The sequence below is a fragment of the Notolepis coatsorum genome (assembly GCF_963971535.1).
Source record: "Notolepis coatsorum genome assembly, chromosome: 11".
NCBI lineage: Eukaryota > Metazoa > Chordata > Actinopteri > Aulopiformes > Paralepididae > Notolepis > Notolepis coatsorum.
In genome coordinates this window covers 53,418,833-53,438,030 of record NC_140175.1, presented here as the reverse complement: position 1 = coordinate 53,438,030, position 19,198 = coordinate 53,418,833, and the positions used below count along the sequence as shown (strand labels likewise).

The 19,198-nt window shown below is 45.4% G+C and overlaps 1 protein-coding gene across 1 annotated transcript in view; it reads right to left on the bottom strand.

Annotated features, from left to right (window-relative positions):
- The window catches only part of kdm2bb (lysine (K)-specific demethylase 2Bb), a 159,552-nt gene that overhangs the window by 11,727 nt on the left and 128,627 nt on the right, over positions 1 to 19,198 (bottom strand). Inside the window, exons 19-20 of the mRNA XM_084324298.1 lie at positions 1,651 to 1,937; positions 317 to 480 (exon numbers count right to left, since the gene is read on the bottom strand). Coding sequence (XP_084180424.1) covers positions 317 to 480; positions 1,651 to 1,937 — 451 coding nt within the window. The remainder of the gene's footprint in view (positions 1 to 316; positions 481 to 1,650; positions 1,938 to 19,198) is intronic.

The following is a 19,198-nucleotide window of genomic DNA, read 5'->3' as shown; positions in this document are numbered from 1 at the left end:
AACAGACGGTTAACCGTCTGTAGTGTGGTAGTGAAAGGTTAACCTTCTGTAGTGTGGTAGTGAAAGGGTTAATATAATCTGCCTTTTTACATGTGAGCAGTTACAATAGATGGTCAACCCGCTTCGTTCCATATTAGTCAATTGTATTCTGTGGGATTATGTATGATCTATTTAAAAAAATATAAAATAAATCAAATAAAAATACAAATAATTGTTTTGCGTTTGGTCAGTCTCAGGCTCAGTATTGATGATCTCGGGGGGCGAGCCAGGTTCGGGCCTCATCTCACTGGGGTCGGGGGGGGGCAGAAGGTGTTACCTGGCAGCCTGTTGATGAGCCAGCTGAGCTGCTTCTTGGAGATGTTGGTCCAGCTGAGGTCCAGAGCCCCCGGCTGCCTGCGGATGATGCCGCTCAGCATGAGGGGACTGATGGCCTTGCAGCGGTTCAGATCCACCTGCCTCCACAGCCTCTTGTCACAACACCTGGGTAGACACAACGGAGAGAGAGCTCCATGTAGGGTCTTTATCTGCGCCGGCTGCGAGGGCTCGAGCGTTTATAGTTCCACACAGACCTTTTGAGGAAGCAGCAGGGTTGTCTACTCTATTGGGTAAACGGTAAATGGCTGCATTTATATAGCGCTTTTATCCAAAGCGCTTTACAATTTTTTTCTCACATTTGACCCATTCACTCACACATTCACACACCGACGGCGGAGGCAACTATGCAAGGTGCCAACCTGATTATCGTCAGTTAGCTGATATAATTCATTTTCAATGAGAGATGAGGGTGAAACTGCACACTGCTAATGGTGACTGCAATGGTAGGGGGTGTAGGGTGACACTGGTTTGGTATAGGGGAAGTTATAGTTAAGAGATCATCACTTTAAGTGAGACAAACTCATTCTGAAATAAAATCATAAATGTATATGGTTACATGTATTCTGGCTGGCCTGTCCTGTACAGATTAACAACAACATTGTTGATGTTTCACTTCAGTAGAACTTGTCAAGTTTCAGCAGTCTTACCTCTATCTAAAGTAATCTACAAGGAAGCTAGCGACCACTGCCGTCCCTGTCATCCGCTGTCAACACCACCATTCCTCCTCTGAAGTATAAACAAACTATTGCTTTCAATAAAACAGACAATTCTGGGTATGTGTTTGTTTTGGCATTTGATGTGTCTTTACAGATGTATTACCTTTGTGCTGTGTATCTTTGCCTTGAATGAATGTTGGGGAGTGGTTACCATGGTTACCTGCTGCCTTGCTGGAAGAAAGATTCTAAACATTCTGTGAAAAGTTGACAGTTGGTCAAACTACACCTCAAGTGAGAAATAGTTCCTATACTCTTTTGAAAACATTAGTTCCAGAAAACAAGTACATTTGAAGAATATATTACACAGAATAATATTGCTGTATGTTTGTTTATAATTCAGAAGTATGATATTTAAACGTCCTCAAAATTAATGGAAGTGAATGAGGAGCCTGACACCTGGGAGGAATGGTGGTGTTGACAGCGGACGACAGCGACAGTAGTGGTCACTAGCTAACTTGTAGATGACTAGAAGACTGCTAATCTTCTACTAAAGTCCTACTAAAGTTAAATATTATGGTCCAGAACGTGCCCGACTCCATCGGACACATCTCACACTCACCATCTGTTCCAGGTCTTACAGACGCGCATGCAGACACACAGGTCCCTGTGAGAGAGGTGGCTGAAGACCGTCATCCACACCTCCCTGCGCATGGCGTGCGTCTGTCCATCCTCCAGGGACAGTCTGTCAGGCGGGGGGCTGATAGGCGGAGGCCGGATCACATGACGCTCCATCTGAACGCACTTGGGTGGCGAGCGGCAGGGCGGGGGGCGGGGACAGATAGGGGTGACGGTGGGAGGACTCCTGTTCCAACCGTGGGGGGAGGAGTCACGAGGCGTCCCGTTCACCTGATGACCACAGAAGAAGAGCCAGTGAGACAGATGTTTTGATAACCACAGAAGAGCCAGCGATACAGATGTTTTGATGACCACAGAAGAGCCAGTGAGACAGGTGTTTTGATAACCACAGAACAGCCAGTGAGACAGATGTTTTGATAACCACAGAACAGCCAGTGAGACAGATGTTTTGATAACCACAGAACAGCCAGTGAGACAGATGTTTTGATAACCACAGAACAGCCAGTGAGACAGGTGTTTTGATAACCACAGAACAGCCAGTGAGACAGATGTTTTGATAACCACAGAACAGCCAGTGAGACAGATGTTTTGATAACCACAGAAGAGCCAGCGATACAGATGTTTTGATTACCACAGAAGAAGAGCCAGTGAGACCGGTGTTTTGATAACCACAGAACAGCCAGTGAGACAGATGTTTTGATAACCACAGAACAGCCAGTGAGACAGATGTTTTGATAACCACAGAACAGCCAGTGAGACAGATGTTTTGATAACCACACAACAGCCAGTGAGACAGGTGTTTTGATGACCACAGAACAGTCAGTGAGACAGATGTTTTGATAACCACAGAACAGCCAGTGAGACAGATGTTTTGATAACCACAGAAGAGCCAGTGAGACAGATGTGTTGATACCCACAGAAGAAGAGCCAGTGAGACAGATGTGTTGATACCCACAGAAGAAGAGCCAGTGAGACAGATGTTTTGATAACCACAGAAGAGCCATAAGTTGCCTCATAAGTTGCCTACTCGTTGCCGCTAGCTTAAATAAACTGCGACAGGCCGTCAGCGTGCAGTCAGGACTCGAGCCGAGCATGGACCAGGCGAGCATAATTGAAGCGATAAAAGAACTGAAAACCGATTTAAAAGAAGAGCTCAGGAGAGTTAGCGAAGAAAGGAGGCGAGAGGTAAACCAGTTATTTCGAGACATAAAGGATAAACTTGATAATATTGTATCGGAGATACAGAGCCTAAATCAACAAGTGGAGGAGATGGAGAGTCGAGTGGAGAAAATGGAGGATTGGATAACGGAGATGTCGGACGCGCTCAGAACGAGTCTAGAACACCGAGTCGCACAATACAGGTTAGTCGACCTGGAATCCAGGGCGAGGAGGAATAACATTCGCATATTTGGGATGGAAAAAGAAAAAGAGGGGGACTCGGTTCCAAAGTTAATCGAAAAGTTTTTCAAGGACGAGCTATCGCTCCCACAGGATATAGAATTCAAATTGCAAGGGACCCACCGTGCACAGGCTACGAGACTGCCAGAAGGCGCCACGCCGAGACACATTATCGTTAATTTCCAGGAATACCTGACCTGAGCTGGTGCTGAGCTGGTGCTGAGTGAAGCATGGAAGAAAGGAAAGATACAACTGGGCAACAAGACAATTTATTTCAACCATTATTATGCAACTGAAATTGCGAAGAAACGGAGTGAGTACAACTGTATAAAAAAAGCACTAAAGATAAAAGGAATCCGCTTCCAGACTCCATACTCCAGCATGAGGATCCATTGGGACACCGGAGTCAAGACCTACACGAGCGCAACCGAGGCGCACAGAGAGCTGAAGAGACGAGGCATCTCGGTGGAAGAAATGGAAGGGGAGAAGGAGAGAGATGGAGGAGAGGGAGCGCAGACCCTTAGCGAAGGGCCCCCTCCCTACGAGGGGCTTTCCCTCGCACTTACCGACGGGGTAAATACCGAAGAGGAGTGGGGTTTCCCCCCTCGTTTGGAGGTCATTATGTGTGCTAAATGTTATATGTTTAATGTCGGTAGAAAATGTATGGTAAGGGGAGCCGCTAATGTATGCAAGAACTGGAAAATGAATGTCGGGAACTCATAACTCGAAAATGGCATCTTTAAACGTCAACGGTCTTAGTCACCCAGTTAAGAGAAGTAGAATTATGACGAAAATCAAAAGAGAGAAGACACAAGTGATCTTCCTACAAGAAAAATAGAGCAAGTTGAAAAAGTTTGGATATCGGAATTCATTTTTTAGTTCTTGCAAGAATAATAAGAAGAGGGGAGTGGCAACCCTGATGTCAAACTCTCTCAACTTTGAACTGATAAAAGAGAAAAAGGATAGAGAAGGGAGGTACTCGATAGTTAAAGGTAAAATAGACAACATAATGATAACCCTAGTGAACACATACACCCCTCCCGAGAGTGACAGAAGGTTTTTCAAACTCTTATTTGACACAATAGCCTCTGAGGCGGAAGAGATACTGATATGTGCAGGGGACTGGAATACTATACTGAACTATTCACTAGACACAACAAGTAAAGCCAGACACAACTCTCAGAGATCAAAGGATCTGAATATCTTGATTAGGGAAGCGGGGATGATGGAGGTATGGAGAAGCCTAAATGCAGGAGAAAGGGATTTTACTCATTATTCTGCAACGCAGAGAGAGACACAGGGTGGTGAGCTGCTCGATAGGAACGGCAGATGTCTCAGACCACAATATGGTATATCTGACCATACACTTGAACAGACAACGAGATACACTCTGGAGGCTGAACTTGGGGATTCTGAATGGGGAGGACCTTGTGAATCAGATCAGGAAGGAGATAACCGAGTCTATTAAAAATAATGTGGACAGCTGAGTTAAACCGACCATCTTATGGGACACAATCAAGGCAATTATGAGGGGATACCTAATCTCAAAGACTGCACACTTGAATAAGTATAGGTGATTGAAATATGACAAATTACAGAGAGACCTGAGAAAACTCAAGCAACAGGTGCAGGGAGGGGAGGGGGGGGGGCAATAGGGAATAGATGAAGGAAATAAAATCACAGCTAGGGATGGGAAGAGAAGAGTTAGAAAATAAATTGAGATACACAAAACAAACCGTTTATGAATCAGGCCCAAGGGCAACCAAGATTTTAGCAAAACGACTCAGGGCCCAGCAGAGTAGACACTTTATCCACGATTAGGGAACCCCAATCAGGAGAAGCGACTTATGAACCTGAAGAAATTCAACGTATATTCAAAGAATACTATGAAAAGTTATACTCACAACCGAGATGGAAGACGAGGAGACAATTGTACAGTTTTTGTCATCCTTGGATCTCCCGAGTATAGGGAAAATAGAGAATAAAGCTTTGATCTCCCCCATCACGAAGGAAGAACTAGATATAGCCATAGGAAGATTGAATGCAAACAAAACTCCAGAGAGTGACAGGTTTCCAAACGAGTGGTATACAATCTTTAAAGAAGACCTGGCCCCAGTAATGCTAGATTCTTTTAACTGGACACTTGAAAAGGCAGAAGCCCCCCCATCCTGGAAAGAGGCGGTGATATTAGTTATACCAAAAGAAGGGAAGAATAAAGAATATTGCAAATCATATCGTCCCATATTGATGTTAAATGGGGATTACAAGCTGTTCACATCTATACTAACTAGGAGAATGGAGGACATCCTCCCTGACCTGATTCACGAGGACCAGACAGGGTATATAAGTAGGCAGACAGACACAGGACAATGTTAGACGCACTTTACATGTGATAGAACAGGTGGAAAAACAACAACTCCCAGCAGCCTTGGTAGGTTTAGACGCAGAGAAGGCATTCGACTGGGTCAGATGGTCCTTCCTGTTTAGGGTATTGGAAAGATTTGGATTTGACGATCAATTCATCAGTTGTATAAGAGCTCTATACGACAATCCAAATACCAAAGTAAAGATTAACGGTAGCTTGTCGGACAATCAATCAATCAATCAATCAATCAATCAAATGTATTTGTATAGCACGTTTAAACATGACGCTTGTCAACCAAAGTGCTTCACATAGCTAAGCTAAGTACAAAGAAAGAGAAAAATAAAATAAAATCAACGGATAGACAAAGGAAAAACAGAACAACACGTCAACAAGTACGGCAAGAGTCAAAGTGAGTCAAGGAAGGCCAGGCGATATAGGTGGGACAGATTCAAACTGTTCAGAGGGACGCGCCAGGGTTGTTGTGCAAGCCCCGCCCTCTTCACGATTTTCGTAGAACCATTAGCCCAAGCCATTAGAGAAAGTAAAGAAATAGAGGGCGTCAGAATAGCAAGGAGTGATCACAGGATAGGTCTTTTTGCGGACGATATTATAATATACCTCCAAAACCCAAACCTGACCTTCCCCAAGTTAATGCCCATACTAAATTACTATGGCTGGATGTCAGGATACAAGCTGAATGTCACGAAAACCCAAATTCTCACCTTCAACTTTTCACCCAGTAATGGAATGAGGAATGATTACAAATTGAACTGGGAAGCCGAATCAATAACTTACATGGGAGTGATTATCACCAAGGATATGTGCAAATTGGAAGTGGCTAATTATAATAAGATTAATGATAAATTACAGAAGGATTGGTCGAGATGGGCTACACTCATGATGGACTTCAGTACCAGAATAGAAGTGATCAAAATGAATGTATTGCCAAGGCTGTTGTATCTCTTCCTCTCACTACCGGTCAAGGTCCCTGACTCCCAATTCATAGCATGGGACAAACAGATCTCTAGGCTCATATGGGCAGGTGGCAGACCTAGGGTGAAATTTAAAACATTGCAAATTGTAAAAGAGGGAGGAGGTCTGACACTACCTAATCTAAAGGAATACTACTATGCAGCCCAGCTGAGGTACGCCGTTTACCGGTGCTCAAGAACATACAGGGCCAGGTGGAAGGACATAGAGACACACCTAGAGCGAGTCCAACCTCAGGCCAGACTGGGGGGGAAAGAATACACAGCACAACAGGGAAGTAATTCAATAGTCGACCACACCCTGGCGGTTTGGAAAGAGGTGGTCAGGAAATATAAATCAAAAGAAGACAGTAGGCTTCTGATATGGCCTTCCCAGACCTCCGGATTTGGCCCAGGGTCACTGGACGCAACTTTTGATGGGTGGAGAGACAGGGATATAACAGCCATATGTACTGTACACTTTTAGAGGACCACAACTTCATGTCTTTTGAGATATTTTTTTTTTTTATCTACTTTTTCTCCCATTTTCTATTTTTCTCCCATTCCAATTTCATATCGTCCAATTCTACCCTCCCCTGTCCCGAACGCTGTTTGGCCATGCCTCCCACAAGCCGGCTGTAATGTGGACGAAGCCATACATTGCACGAGTCCCCTCCGGTACTCGAGGTAGCAGCCGTCGCATCTTTTCACCTGCACAGCGCGATCTTTCAGCGTCGGGGGTCTGCGCTTTGGAGGGACGCCGCCCCCGTCGCTTCCTGATTCTACTGCGCAGGCGCACCAACCGACCTGTAGGAGTCGCTGTCCACAACGTCCGATCCCCACCCATCAGCTTCCCACCCCCTAATACTAATGTAGCCAAATGTATTAGTATGAACGACCAGCAAAGCTAAATGCAATGCGGAGAGCTGGGCTCGAACCCAGCGTCTCCTGCATTGGCGGTGAGCGCCTTGCCCACTGCACCACCTAGCCGCCCTGTTTTTTGAGCAATTTAAGAAGAAAAAAATTATTTGGGAAATGACCATTTGTTTAGATATCTACACTTCTATGATACAGAAATCAAGAGTAGGATATTGGCAGGTGGTAACGGGGTGGTGGGAATGATGGAGCTGGCGTATTTGCGAACTCCAGTGAAAATAGTATCGGAAATGTACAAAAGTTTACAAGTTCGCAACAACTGTGATTCATATAATGTGAAGAAGAAATGGGAAAGTGAACTGAGTATAATATTGACAGAGGATGACTGGCATTCTATATGTGAGACACAACACTCATTGTTCTGCCTCCCCAGGCAGTGTATATGGTTTTGATTTGCTCTGGCACCACCTGGTGGTCGAACGTGGTATATACAGGAAGTAGGACCTCATGGACAAACAGGAAGTGGTACCTCACAGATAAACAGGACGTGGTACCTGCAAGCTCCCTAGAAGAGAGATCACATTATGAACGTCATGCCGTTTTCATCTGTTATAATCCATTCGATTTGCTCCTTCGTAAGCATTGTCTGGAAGTAATCCGTAATGTTTGTAAAGCTATCTTTCATTTTTGGAGTATATTTGTCGTCAATGGGACGTTGTTATGTTCATATCCTGTTACCTATGATACACGCTAATGGCCGATACAGTAGATGTTCATAATGCTTGGAATGTTTAGTACAACATCATGACTCCATCCACAGCCACCCTAAGTCCTGACGTGACAAGATGGCGCCGTTGTATGGCGACGTGACAAGAGCTCTCCTGTGTTTGTTTTGTTTGTTTATCGTTCTGAATGTGTATGTGTCCGGGACATCTACTACTGTTCGATACAACAGAGAATTACTTCTCCGGATCCGCGACGATGTTCGGGAAGTTTCCCACGTTAATCCCGAGCTCATATGCAAGGACTTCGCTGCATGTCCCTCGGCAGGTGACGGGAGCCGTCAAAGACGCAGACACCGGGGCAGGCGAGGCGGGGTGCTTGTCAAACTCCGTGAGCGCCCTTTCAAGCCTCCACTGCCTTCCATCTACCTGGCGAACATGCAGTCCTTGTCAAACAAAACCGATGAACTGATGAGCCGGATTCAATTCCAGCGGGAAGAAAGAGACTGCTCCGCGTACTGTCTCACGGAGACGTGGCTAGACAACAACACACCAGACTCAGCCTTCCAGCCGCCGGGATTCGCTGTGTTTCGCTCAGACCGACTGAAGGAATGCACCGGCAAAACCAAAGGAGGAGGGGTCTGTCTTCTTGTGAATGAAAAGTGGTGTACCGATACTACGGTCATGAACAAGACCTGCAATATTAATCTTGAATGCCTAGTCATTAAATGTCGCCCCTTTTATCTCCCTAGAGAATTCCCAGCTATCTTTCATATTGCTGTTTATATACACCCTCGGGCTGACGCCGCGACTGCTCTCAATGAACTGGCTGACATTATACATAAATATGAGATCTCCCATCCGGAGGCTGTGTTTATTGCAGCTGGTGATTTTAATCATTGTTCTCTTAAATCGGTTCTGCCAAATTACCATCAGCATGTAAAACACCCTACAAGAGGAAACAAAATCCTGGATCACTGCTGTAGCAACATAAAAGCTGCTTACAGGTCTCTCCCAACGCCAGCTTTTGGTAAATCCAATCATCAATCGATTCTTCTTCTACCGTCATATACTCAGAAAAATAGACAAATCAAACCGACGGTACGCTCCACTCAATGTTGGACTAAAGATGCTGAAACACTATTACAAGGGTGTCTCGATGCCACAGACTGGTCTGTTTTAAAATGTGAGGACCTTGACTTGTGCATTCCCCGCAAGGTGGTTAAGCAATACTCAAACCAAAAACCATGGCTTAACTCTGATGTTAGATTCAAACTTACTGAACGAGCTACTGCTTTTAAATCTGGGGATGCAACCAGTTATAAACTGGCTAGATACTCGCTGGAGCGGTCAATAAGAGCCGCAAAGCGCTCCTATGGAGAACGTATTGAAGGACATTTTTCTGGCAGTGACCCCCGTCGGATGTGGCAGGGACTGAACACTATCACTTCCTACAAACCCAGGGGCCTCGCCTCCGCTGAAGGTGATCACTCGCTTCCCGATAGACTGAATAACTTTTACTCCAGATTTGATGAAAGTAATACAGAGCGTCCTGTTTTTATTCCTTCCAACCCCAGTGACTTGTCTGGGCTGACTGTCACAGAACATGAGGTGCGCAAGGTCCTGTCCAGTACTAAGGCTAGGAAAGCCACTGGCCCGGACGGCATTCCTCCCAGGGCCGTCAGACTATGCTCTGAGCAGCTTGCCCCTGTGCTCACAGACCTTTTTAATATGTCACTGGAGCGCCGCCTTGTTCCAAGGAGCTTCAAGGAATCTACTATCATTCCGGTTCCCAAGAAATCACCTGTGACTTGTCTTAATGATTACAGACCTATTGCCCTAACCTCAGTTTTAATTAAATGTTTAGAGCGGCTAGTGCTGAATTATATAAAAGGTCAGATTCCTACCTGTCTTGATCCCTGGCAGTTCGCCTACAAGAAAAATAGATCAGTAGATGATGCTATTTCCTTAGCTCTTAATCCTGTGTATGAACACTTAGATAAGAAAAACTCCTATGTTAGAATGCTTTTTATCGATTATAGCTCTGCTTTTAATATGCTTATTCCATCTAATCTGATCCACAAACTTCAGTGTCTGGGTCTATGCGATGCTATCTGTGAATGGATTCTTAGCTTTTTAATCTCGAGACCTCAAAGAGTCAGGATTGGAAACAATATGTCTGATGAACTTGTTTTAAGTACTGGTTCTCCACAAGGCTGTATTCTCAGCCCTTTACTGTTCTCTCTCTGCACTCATGACTGTACTGCTTCCTATCAAACAATCTGATAGTAAAGTACGCTGATGATACCACGGTCATTGGGCGTATAAACTCAAATAACGAGTAATTTTACAGATCAGAGGTACAGAACCTAGTTAGGTGGAGTGAGACCAATAACCTCACCCTGAATGCTTCCAAAACGAAGGAGCTAATCATCGATTTTAGACATAGCAAGGTATCCCACCCCCTATTACCATAAATGGCTCAGAGGTGGAGATGATGAGCAGTTTTAAATTTATTGGGGTCACTATTTCAAATGACCTGAGCTGGCACTCCAATACCAGAACCATTGTCAAAAAGTCCCAGCAACGTATTTTCTTTCTCAGGAAACTGAAAGAGTTCACAAATAACAGGGTGATTCTACACAACTTCTATCGCTGTGTGATCGAGAGCGTTCTTACTTCCTCCTGTACAATATGGTTTGGTAACATCACAGACCAGGAGAAGAAATCTCTGAATAGAATTGTGCGTCTTGCACGCAAGACAATCGGGTCTAGCCTGCCAGCTCTAGAAGAGATCTATGGTGCCAGGCTGCTTTCCCGTGCCTCTGGCATTATCAACGACCCCTCTGGTCACCCAGCCGCAGGCCTCTTTGTCCCCCTCCCCTCGGGCAGACGTTACCGCTCTATCACATGCTCTACCTCTCGGTTTACAAAGAGCTTTTTCCCCAGTGCTGTGCGGAGCCTGAATGACTCCAAAGGCTAGTTTTAGTTTTTTATCCTATTTTTTTATTTAAATTCTTTTTCTGTGTTTTTATTAGTGTTATTAGTCAGGTTTGTGGAAGTGCTGTTTTAACTATGATATGCACTTTTAGGGGATGTTCGATTCAATTTTAGCATTTGTCCTTTTATACTGTTTGTGTTTTTACATATTTTTCCTGTACTGTTTACACAGTGTTTTGCTCATGTACCTGTATTCCAATGTGGATTCGTCCATACTGTACATGGCAATACAAATCTTTGACTTTGACTTTTGACATGTTTACATTTAATCATTTAGTAATCTTACTGTATACCTATACTTTCTATGTGCACTGGTAACACATTCTGTTTCAGTTTTACTCCTATCCTAGCAACATGTCAACAAGAACTACATTAAAACAAGAAGCAAGGAAGCTACGTTTTGACTCTTGTGTTGCTTATTGAAGAGTTTGGCTGGCCGTCTACCTTTGAGTAAACATCATTGGGAGGACAGCACAGTAAAAAGACAAGCGACCAGCTGGTGCAACGTCGATCCCTTCGACAGATCAAAATAGCATTATGGACCCCGCCAAAGAGAACAACAGAACCTCTCAAGTCAGCGCAGGCAGCGACGGCTCATCTACATCTTCAGCCAGCACAGCAACAAGGGCCCGTGCAAGGGGAGAGGCAGCGCGCGTACGTGCATCATTCGCAGAGAAAGAGACTAAAATAAAACAGGAGCTGGCCGAGAGAGATGCCCAGGCGTCTCTGGAGAAGGCTAGACTGGACGCCGAATTGGGAGCTTTGACTCTCCAAAGAGAGGCAGCCGCCGCCATAGCACAGGCAGAGGTATTTGAGGCAGCCGAACAGCAGGCTAGAACACCGCCCAGCAGAGGCAGGAGGACGCTCTTAGGGAGAGACATTGACGACCGGACAAGCGCCTATGTAAACCAACAGAATGAGTTACATATAACTTCACGTCACGATGTCCCCGCCCCCTTGTCTATTCGACTCGACGGCAGTCTAATCCAATGGGGAACCGCATACGAGGATTTGGGAACTAACCCCTCTACCCAGGAGCCTGTCATGCTGCCCGGAGAGCATGTCACACCATTCCACATGACCCCCTCCAAAACACATCGTCATGCCGACGAGACCTATCGGGATGAATTTAAGCCACGTATCCAAAATATGAACCCTTCAGCTCGACCCTATACTCCTCATTACCACACCCCATCAGCTAACTCCGCCGAAACCCCCGAGATAACAGACTTTGTTAAATACTTAGCACGTCGGGAGCTAGTGACAACAGGACTCAACCAGTTCGATAACCAACCCGAGAGCTTTCGGGCATGGCAGTCATCATTCATCAACGCCATCAGAGGTCTCAACCTTTCAGCCAGTGAAGAATTGGACCTCCTGACCAAGTGGCTAGGCAAGGAATCATCCCACCACGTCAGGAGAATGCGTCAGATACACGTCAACAATCCCGAAGCAGCACTGAGGAAGGCATGGGATAGATTCATATTCTGTCATAGTTCCATGTGTTGCTCTTTCCACTGGTTCCTTGTGAGTGGGCCTTGATCTGGTTGGAACATCATCCATGTTGGTGCTGTCCAAACCAGCTGTCCATGACAGCTTTTCTGGTTGTTCCGTTTCCTCTTGAATGTATCCTTCCAAGTATTCATTCATTCCACCCGATTGGTGCGTTTCTTTAGGTACAATTTGTGTTAATTCATGTGATAATTCATATTCTTTGATAATGCTTAACTTTGCTTTGTTAGCAGCCATCTGAGTTTCCATCTCAATCTCTTCCTTCTCGGCTTGGAGCTCTGCTTGGAGCTCTGCTGCTTTTCTATCAAGCTGTTGCTTCCTTTTAAGCCCTTCAGCCTTGACTGCTAGTTTAGCTTGTTCACTTTCCAGTTGCATTTTAAGAGATGCTATGGATGATCTTGAGGATTTTGATGAGCGTCTTGATCGCACATTGGAAACACTGTCCTTTGGAGCAATATCATCCACTGTAATTGCAATATTCATTGTAGCATCATTATCAGTCACCTTTTCATTTTGATCAATCCATTGTAATACACAGTCTTTGAATTCATCCACTGGTATTATTTTAGGGATGTACCACTCACTTTGATCAAGTTTAACATCATCCTTTGACATTGCTGACAATAAAGTTTTGACACAATCATTTACATCATTCAGTTATTGGTATGCTTTGTTGAACTCGTTTTCCACCTTTGATTTAACTATTTCCACCTGGCATGTATGCTTCATTAAATCAAAGATTTCATTTTTCCTTCTGGTTAAAACACCCAATTTGGCGCTTCTAGATGCTTTCAATTCTTGTAATCTATTGGAATGTGCAGCATCAATTTCATCCACCAAACGTTCCATTTTCCTTATGTTCCTTTAATGTTTGATTTAACTGAAATGGTGCACTTATTGCACATGCTTTTCAATTTAATTCAAACATCGTCGTCGACTGATACTTCGACTTGATTCCATACAATTTGATTCTTGATTATTATCTGACGACGGATAACACAATGAGATCACGTCAGTGCTTCACAGACGCGCATCTAATGAGTGGTGCGTATTCAATTCATTGAACTCCGTCCATAGTAGTAACGTGGAATGTTCGATACACAATCTTCAAAGCAAACAAACGTAACGTTATTTCCAGCAATCAATTCCAGTGATGTTCCTTAAACAAAGGCGCAAGTATTGCATGCCTGGTTTTTGACAATGTGGAATCCACAGCCTTGGTTGACGCGCGTATGCGCTTTTCCGTAAGAAAACAGCTGAGATGAATTGTTTGGTTTATAGAAAAGAGTATTTATTGTCATTTACTTGAAGCTTTGTTTAGCGTGGATGGGTTCCTACCAGATGACGTGGAGGTGTGCTGGCTTATTCCCGTTGCATGGTGTCCTGTAGGCTGTTTCCAATTATTTCTAAAGTTCCAAATCCATAGCGCTTGCGACGGTCAAAAACCGTCTGGGCTGCCTTGCATTCCAGTGTCATGTTTTTTAATAGCGCGCCAGTCCATTGATAAAGTGAGTTCACACTAGGGCTGCAACTAATGACTAATTTGGTAGTCGACTAATCTGTCGATTATTTTTTCGATTAGTCGACTAATCGAAAACCAATTATGTAAACAAAAAAAAAAAAAAAAAAAAGGATATACTTTTTTTTGTTTTTTTTTTTTTAACTACCTATCTTTGTGAAAGTGGCTTCTCAGTTCTGGTCCAGCTGAAGACAGAGCAGAGGAACAGATTGGACATTGAGCATGACCTCAGAGTTGCTTGTCTACCATCACCCCAGACTTTGAGACTCTTGTCAGGACCAAACAACAACATCATAACATGATGATCCCATAGCAAATTAAAATAATGACTCATGAAACATTTGAATTTGGATCTTAAGCCCCTTTAAATGAAAATGTATTTGAAGAACAATACAGCAATCACTCATAACAAGATAAATAAATTAAATAATACAAATTAAAGTGGAAGTGTACTTTAAATAACTAAAAAGATAATAATAAAAAAGAAATAACTAGCAGCATCTGCCCCCAGCACCGCGGCTGATGGGGCTGTAACTTGGTCCAGGACCAGGAGGGTGACGTGGAACAGCTGTAAGGGGAGAGGGGGATGAGTCAGATCAGACAGACTTCTAGGTATTTTGTTTGCTGTGTGTGAGAGGAGTCCGTGTGTGTATGTGTGTATGTGTGTGTGTCTTACTCTGATCGCTGTGTGAGTGAGAGGAGTGTGTGTACTGTGTAATTTGTGTGTGTGTCTTACTCTGATCGCTGTGTGAGTGAGAGGTGTGTACTGTGTAATTTGTGTATGTGTGTGTGTCTTACTCTGATCGCTGTGTGTGAGTGAGAGGAGTGTGAATGTGTGTGTGTCTTACTCTGATCGCTGTGTGTGAGAGAGAGGAGTGTGAATGTGTGTGTCTTACTCTGATCGCTGTGTGTGAGTGAGAGGAGTGTGTATGTGTGTGTGTCTTACTCTGATCGCTGTGTGTGAGTGAGAGGAGTGTGTATGTGTGTGTCTTACTCTGATCGCTGTGTGTGAGTGAGAGGAGTGCGTGTGTAATGTATTGTGTGTCTAGTCTGATCATCATCTCCTGCAGGGGAACAATGTTTTCAATGTCCAAAATTTGCTATGGGATCATCATGTTATGATGTTGTCTGGAACCCTGAGAAGCCACTCTCACAAAGATAGGTAGTGCACAAAAAAAAAAGAAAAAAAATTAAATAATATTTTTTATTTTTATTTTTTAATGACTAATCGACGCAACACTTTCTCGTCGACTATTTTTACTAATCGTTGCAGCCCTAGTTCACACACTCAGGTGCTGTAATCACCAGTTCAAAATGGGCTGGACCAGACACGCCTCCACGTTGTCGAAGCGACACGCATCCAAGTCATAGCAAATAAAAGATGTTATCAATCAAGTTAATTTCAAATAGTTTTCCAAACAATATTGCTACACATATTTAACTAAACAAATAAATAAATATTAAGGACTGAATCTGGCTCCAACACTAAGTAGGCGTTACGCCTCACCCGAGGTAATTGAAAATACTCTTTTCAAGAAACTGTATAGGTTTCCTAGGATCTCCAGTAAAGACTATATCAAACTCATGGAGCTTGGAGACCTCCTTATGGAGTTCCAGTCTGCAAAGGAGGATGGATACCTACCCGGGTTGGCCTTCCTGGACACCGCTCGCGGCATCAACCCTATAGTAGAGAAACTCCCATAGGCCCTACAGGAGAAATGGATATCCCAAGGCTCCAGGTTCTAAGACGAAAACAACGGCCTCTTTCCCCCATTCTCCTACTTCACTAGATTTATTTGCTATGAAGCGCGCATCAGGAATGACCCAAGCTTTGCTCTCCCCAGCAACAGTCCTCCCTTGAGAGATAGGCCAGTCTATCAGACAGGGAGAATCCCAGTGTCAGTCCACAAGACAGACGTCTCCCCAGCCACCGAACAGGACACAAACATATTCCCAAAGCAAACCGAGAATCCAGGAAAGAACTGCCCTATCCATCACGCACCACACCCATTAAGTAGGTGCCATGGTTTTAGAGCAAAACCACTCGACGAGAGAAGGGCCTTCCTCCGCGAAAATGGGATGTGTTACAGGTGTTGCGCATCATACTCCCATTTAGCCAGGGACTGTAAAGTTTCAGTGAAATGCGATGAGTGTGAGAGTGACCGTCATATCACAGCTATGCATCCTGGCCCAACATCGCAAGCAGTTCCAACGCCGGCACCAGAGGATAACGAGGAGGAAGAAGATCTTATCGTCACCTCACACTGCACTGAGGTTTGCGGCGAAAGGCAGCCAGCAATGTCCTGCTCTAAAATATGTCTGGTTCAAGTCTTTCCCCAGGGGCAGCGTCACAAGGCAGTCAAGATGTACGCCGTACTCGATGACCAGAGTAACCGCTCATTAGCAAGGCCAGAATGCTTCAAGCTATTTAATGTCAAGAGCTACTCCTCCCCCTACTCATTAAGAACATGTGCTGGGGTCGTCAACACTTCTGGAAGAAAGGCGGAAGGCTTCCAAATCGAGCTGGTGGATGGAGGAACTACCTTCACGTTACCACCACTGATCAAGTGCAAGCAAATCCTCACCAACAGGTCAGAAATACCGACTCCAAAGGCAGCTCGCTTCCATCCCCATCTGAAGTCCGTCGCAGGTCACCTCCCGGAGCTCGACCCAAACGCTCAAATCCTCCTTTTGCTAGGAAGAGACATCATACGAGTACATAAGGTGAGACAGCAGGTCAACGGCCCTCACAACGCCCCCTTTGCTCAGAGATTGGATTTGGGATGGGTCATGGTTGGGGAAGTGTGCCTTGGGAACACACACAAGCCTAGCATGAGCACCTTCAGGACCCACATGCTAGAGAATGGACGCCCTTCCCATTTCACACCCTGCAACAACTTCATGGACCTGAAAGAGAGAACGTGGCATGGCGGGGAGCAACAAAATGGCCTCATCAACACACACAGATCCAACTCGGAGAGAGTTACAGCGGATAACTCGGGACACGCCCCTGCCGTCTCAGGACACGTCCCCGCTGTCTCAGGACACACCCCTGCTGTCTCAGGACACATCCCCGCTGTCTCAGGACACGTCCCCGCTGTCTCAGGACACGTCCCTGCTGTCTCACGACACGCCCCTGCCATCTCAGGACACGCCCCTGCTGTCTCCGGACACTCCCCTGCTGTCTCCGGACACGCCCCTGCTGTCTCCGGACACGCCCCTGCTGTCTCCGGACACTCCCCTGCTGTCTCCAGACATGCCCCTGCCGTCTCAGGACACTCCCCCTCCCCTGCTTCAGGACACCCTTCCTACTTCACACCCTGCAACAACTTCACAGACCTGAAAGTGAGAACGCAGCACGGCGGGGAGCAACAGAACGGCCTGACCAGTGCACACAAATCCAACTCGGAGAGAGTTACAGAGGATAACCTGGGTCGCAGTGTGTTCCAAACAACTGCTAACGACGACAGGCTTGCCTTATCCATAGAAGATACGTCTTTTAAAAAATTATGGACTCAGAGACGTATAGGGATGAGAGGAACAGCTGGGTTGCTCCACTACCCTTCAAGATGCCACGAAGACGACTCCCAAACAACCGCAAGCAGGCACTCAATGGCCTTACTTCACTGTGTCGAACCCTCGACAGGAAACCTGGAGATTTCTCAGACAAGGACCTCCACCGAAGCCAATGGAGACAGGCGCAAGCCCTTGCCAGCACATTCTGGACCCGCTGGAGACATGAGTACCTCCCAACACTGCAGGGTCGACGCAAGTGGGCCGAAGATCACCGCAACCTACAGGAAGGCAAACGTTGTGTTGTTGAAAGACAGTCAAGCTGCAAGGAACGAGTGGCCTATGGCACTGGTAACTTCCACCTTCCCAAGCCAGGACGGAAAGGTGCGTAAGGTCGAAGTAAAGACCACAGCTCAAGGAAGTTCAAAGACCCGTTTCAGAAATCGTTCTTCTTTTGCCTAAAGAGGACTGAAGTTAAGTTAATATGTACTATAGCGTACACGTTTAATGTGGGGAGTGTTCTGCCTCCCCAGGCAGTGTATATGGTTTTGATTTGCTCTGGCACCACCTGGTGGTCGAACATGGTATATACAGGAAGTAGGACCTCATGGACAAACAGGAAGTGGTACCTCACAGATAAACAGGAAGTGGTACCTGCAAGCTCCCTAGAAGAGAGATCACATTATGAACGTCATGCCGTTTTCATCTGTTATAATCCATTCGATTTGCTCCTTCATAAGCATCATCTGTAAGTAATCCGTAATGTTTGTAAAGCTATCTTTAATTTTGGGAGTATATTTGTCGTCAATGGGACGTTGTTATGTTCATATCCTATTACCTATGATACACGCTAATGGCCGATACAGTAGATGTTCATAATGCTTGGAATGTTTAGTACAACATGTTTACATTTAATCATTTAGTAATCTTACTGTATACCTATACTTTCTACGTGCACTGGTAACACTATGCACGTCATTCTGTTTCAGTTTTACTCCTATCCTAGCAACTGCACCTCCTCATCCATCACCCTCAACATAGGGGCCCCCCAGGGCTGTGTTCTGAGTCCCCTCCTCTACTCCCTGTACACACATGACTGTGTGGCTCAGTGGAACAACAACACAATCATCAAATTTGCTGACGACACAGTAGTGGTGGGCCTGATCTCTGCAAACGACGAGAGGGCCGACCTGGAAGAGGTCAAGGTCCTGGCGGGATGGTGCCAGGAGAACAGCCTCTCCCTGAACGTCAGCAAAACAAAGGAGATGATTGTGGACTTTAGGAGGTCGGGGGTCAGGGACTACAGCCCCCTCAGCATCGACGGGGCACCGGTTGAGAGAGTGAACAGTTTTAAGTACCTCGGAGCCCACATATTCGAGGACTTGACATTGACAGTGTTGTGAAGAAGGCACGACAACACCTCTACTTCCTCAGGCGCCTAAGGAAGTTCCAAGTCAGTCAGAAGATCCTTAAGAACTTCTACTCATGTACAATAGAGAGCATCCTGACTGGCAATATCACCTCCTGGTTTGGGAATAGCACCGCACAAGACCGAAGCAGACTACAGAGAGTGGCACGTTCAGCCGAACGCACAATTGGAGGGGGGCTTCCCACTCTCCAGAACATTTACAACAAGCGGTGCAGGGGTAAGGCTAAGA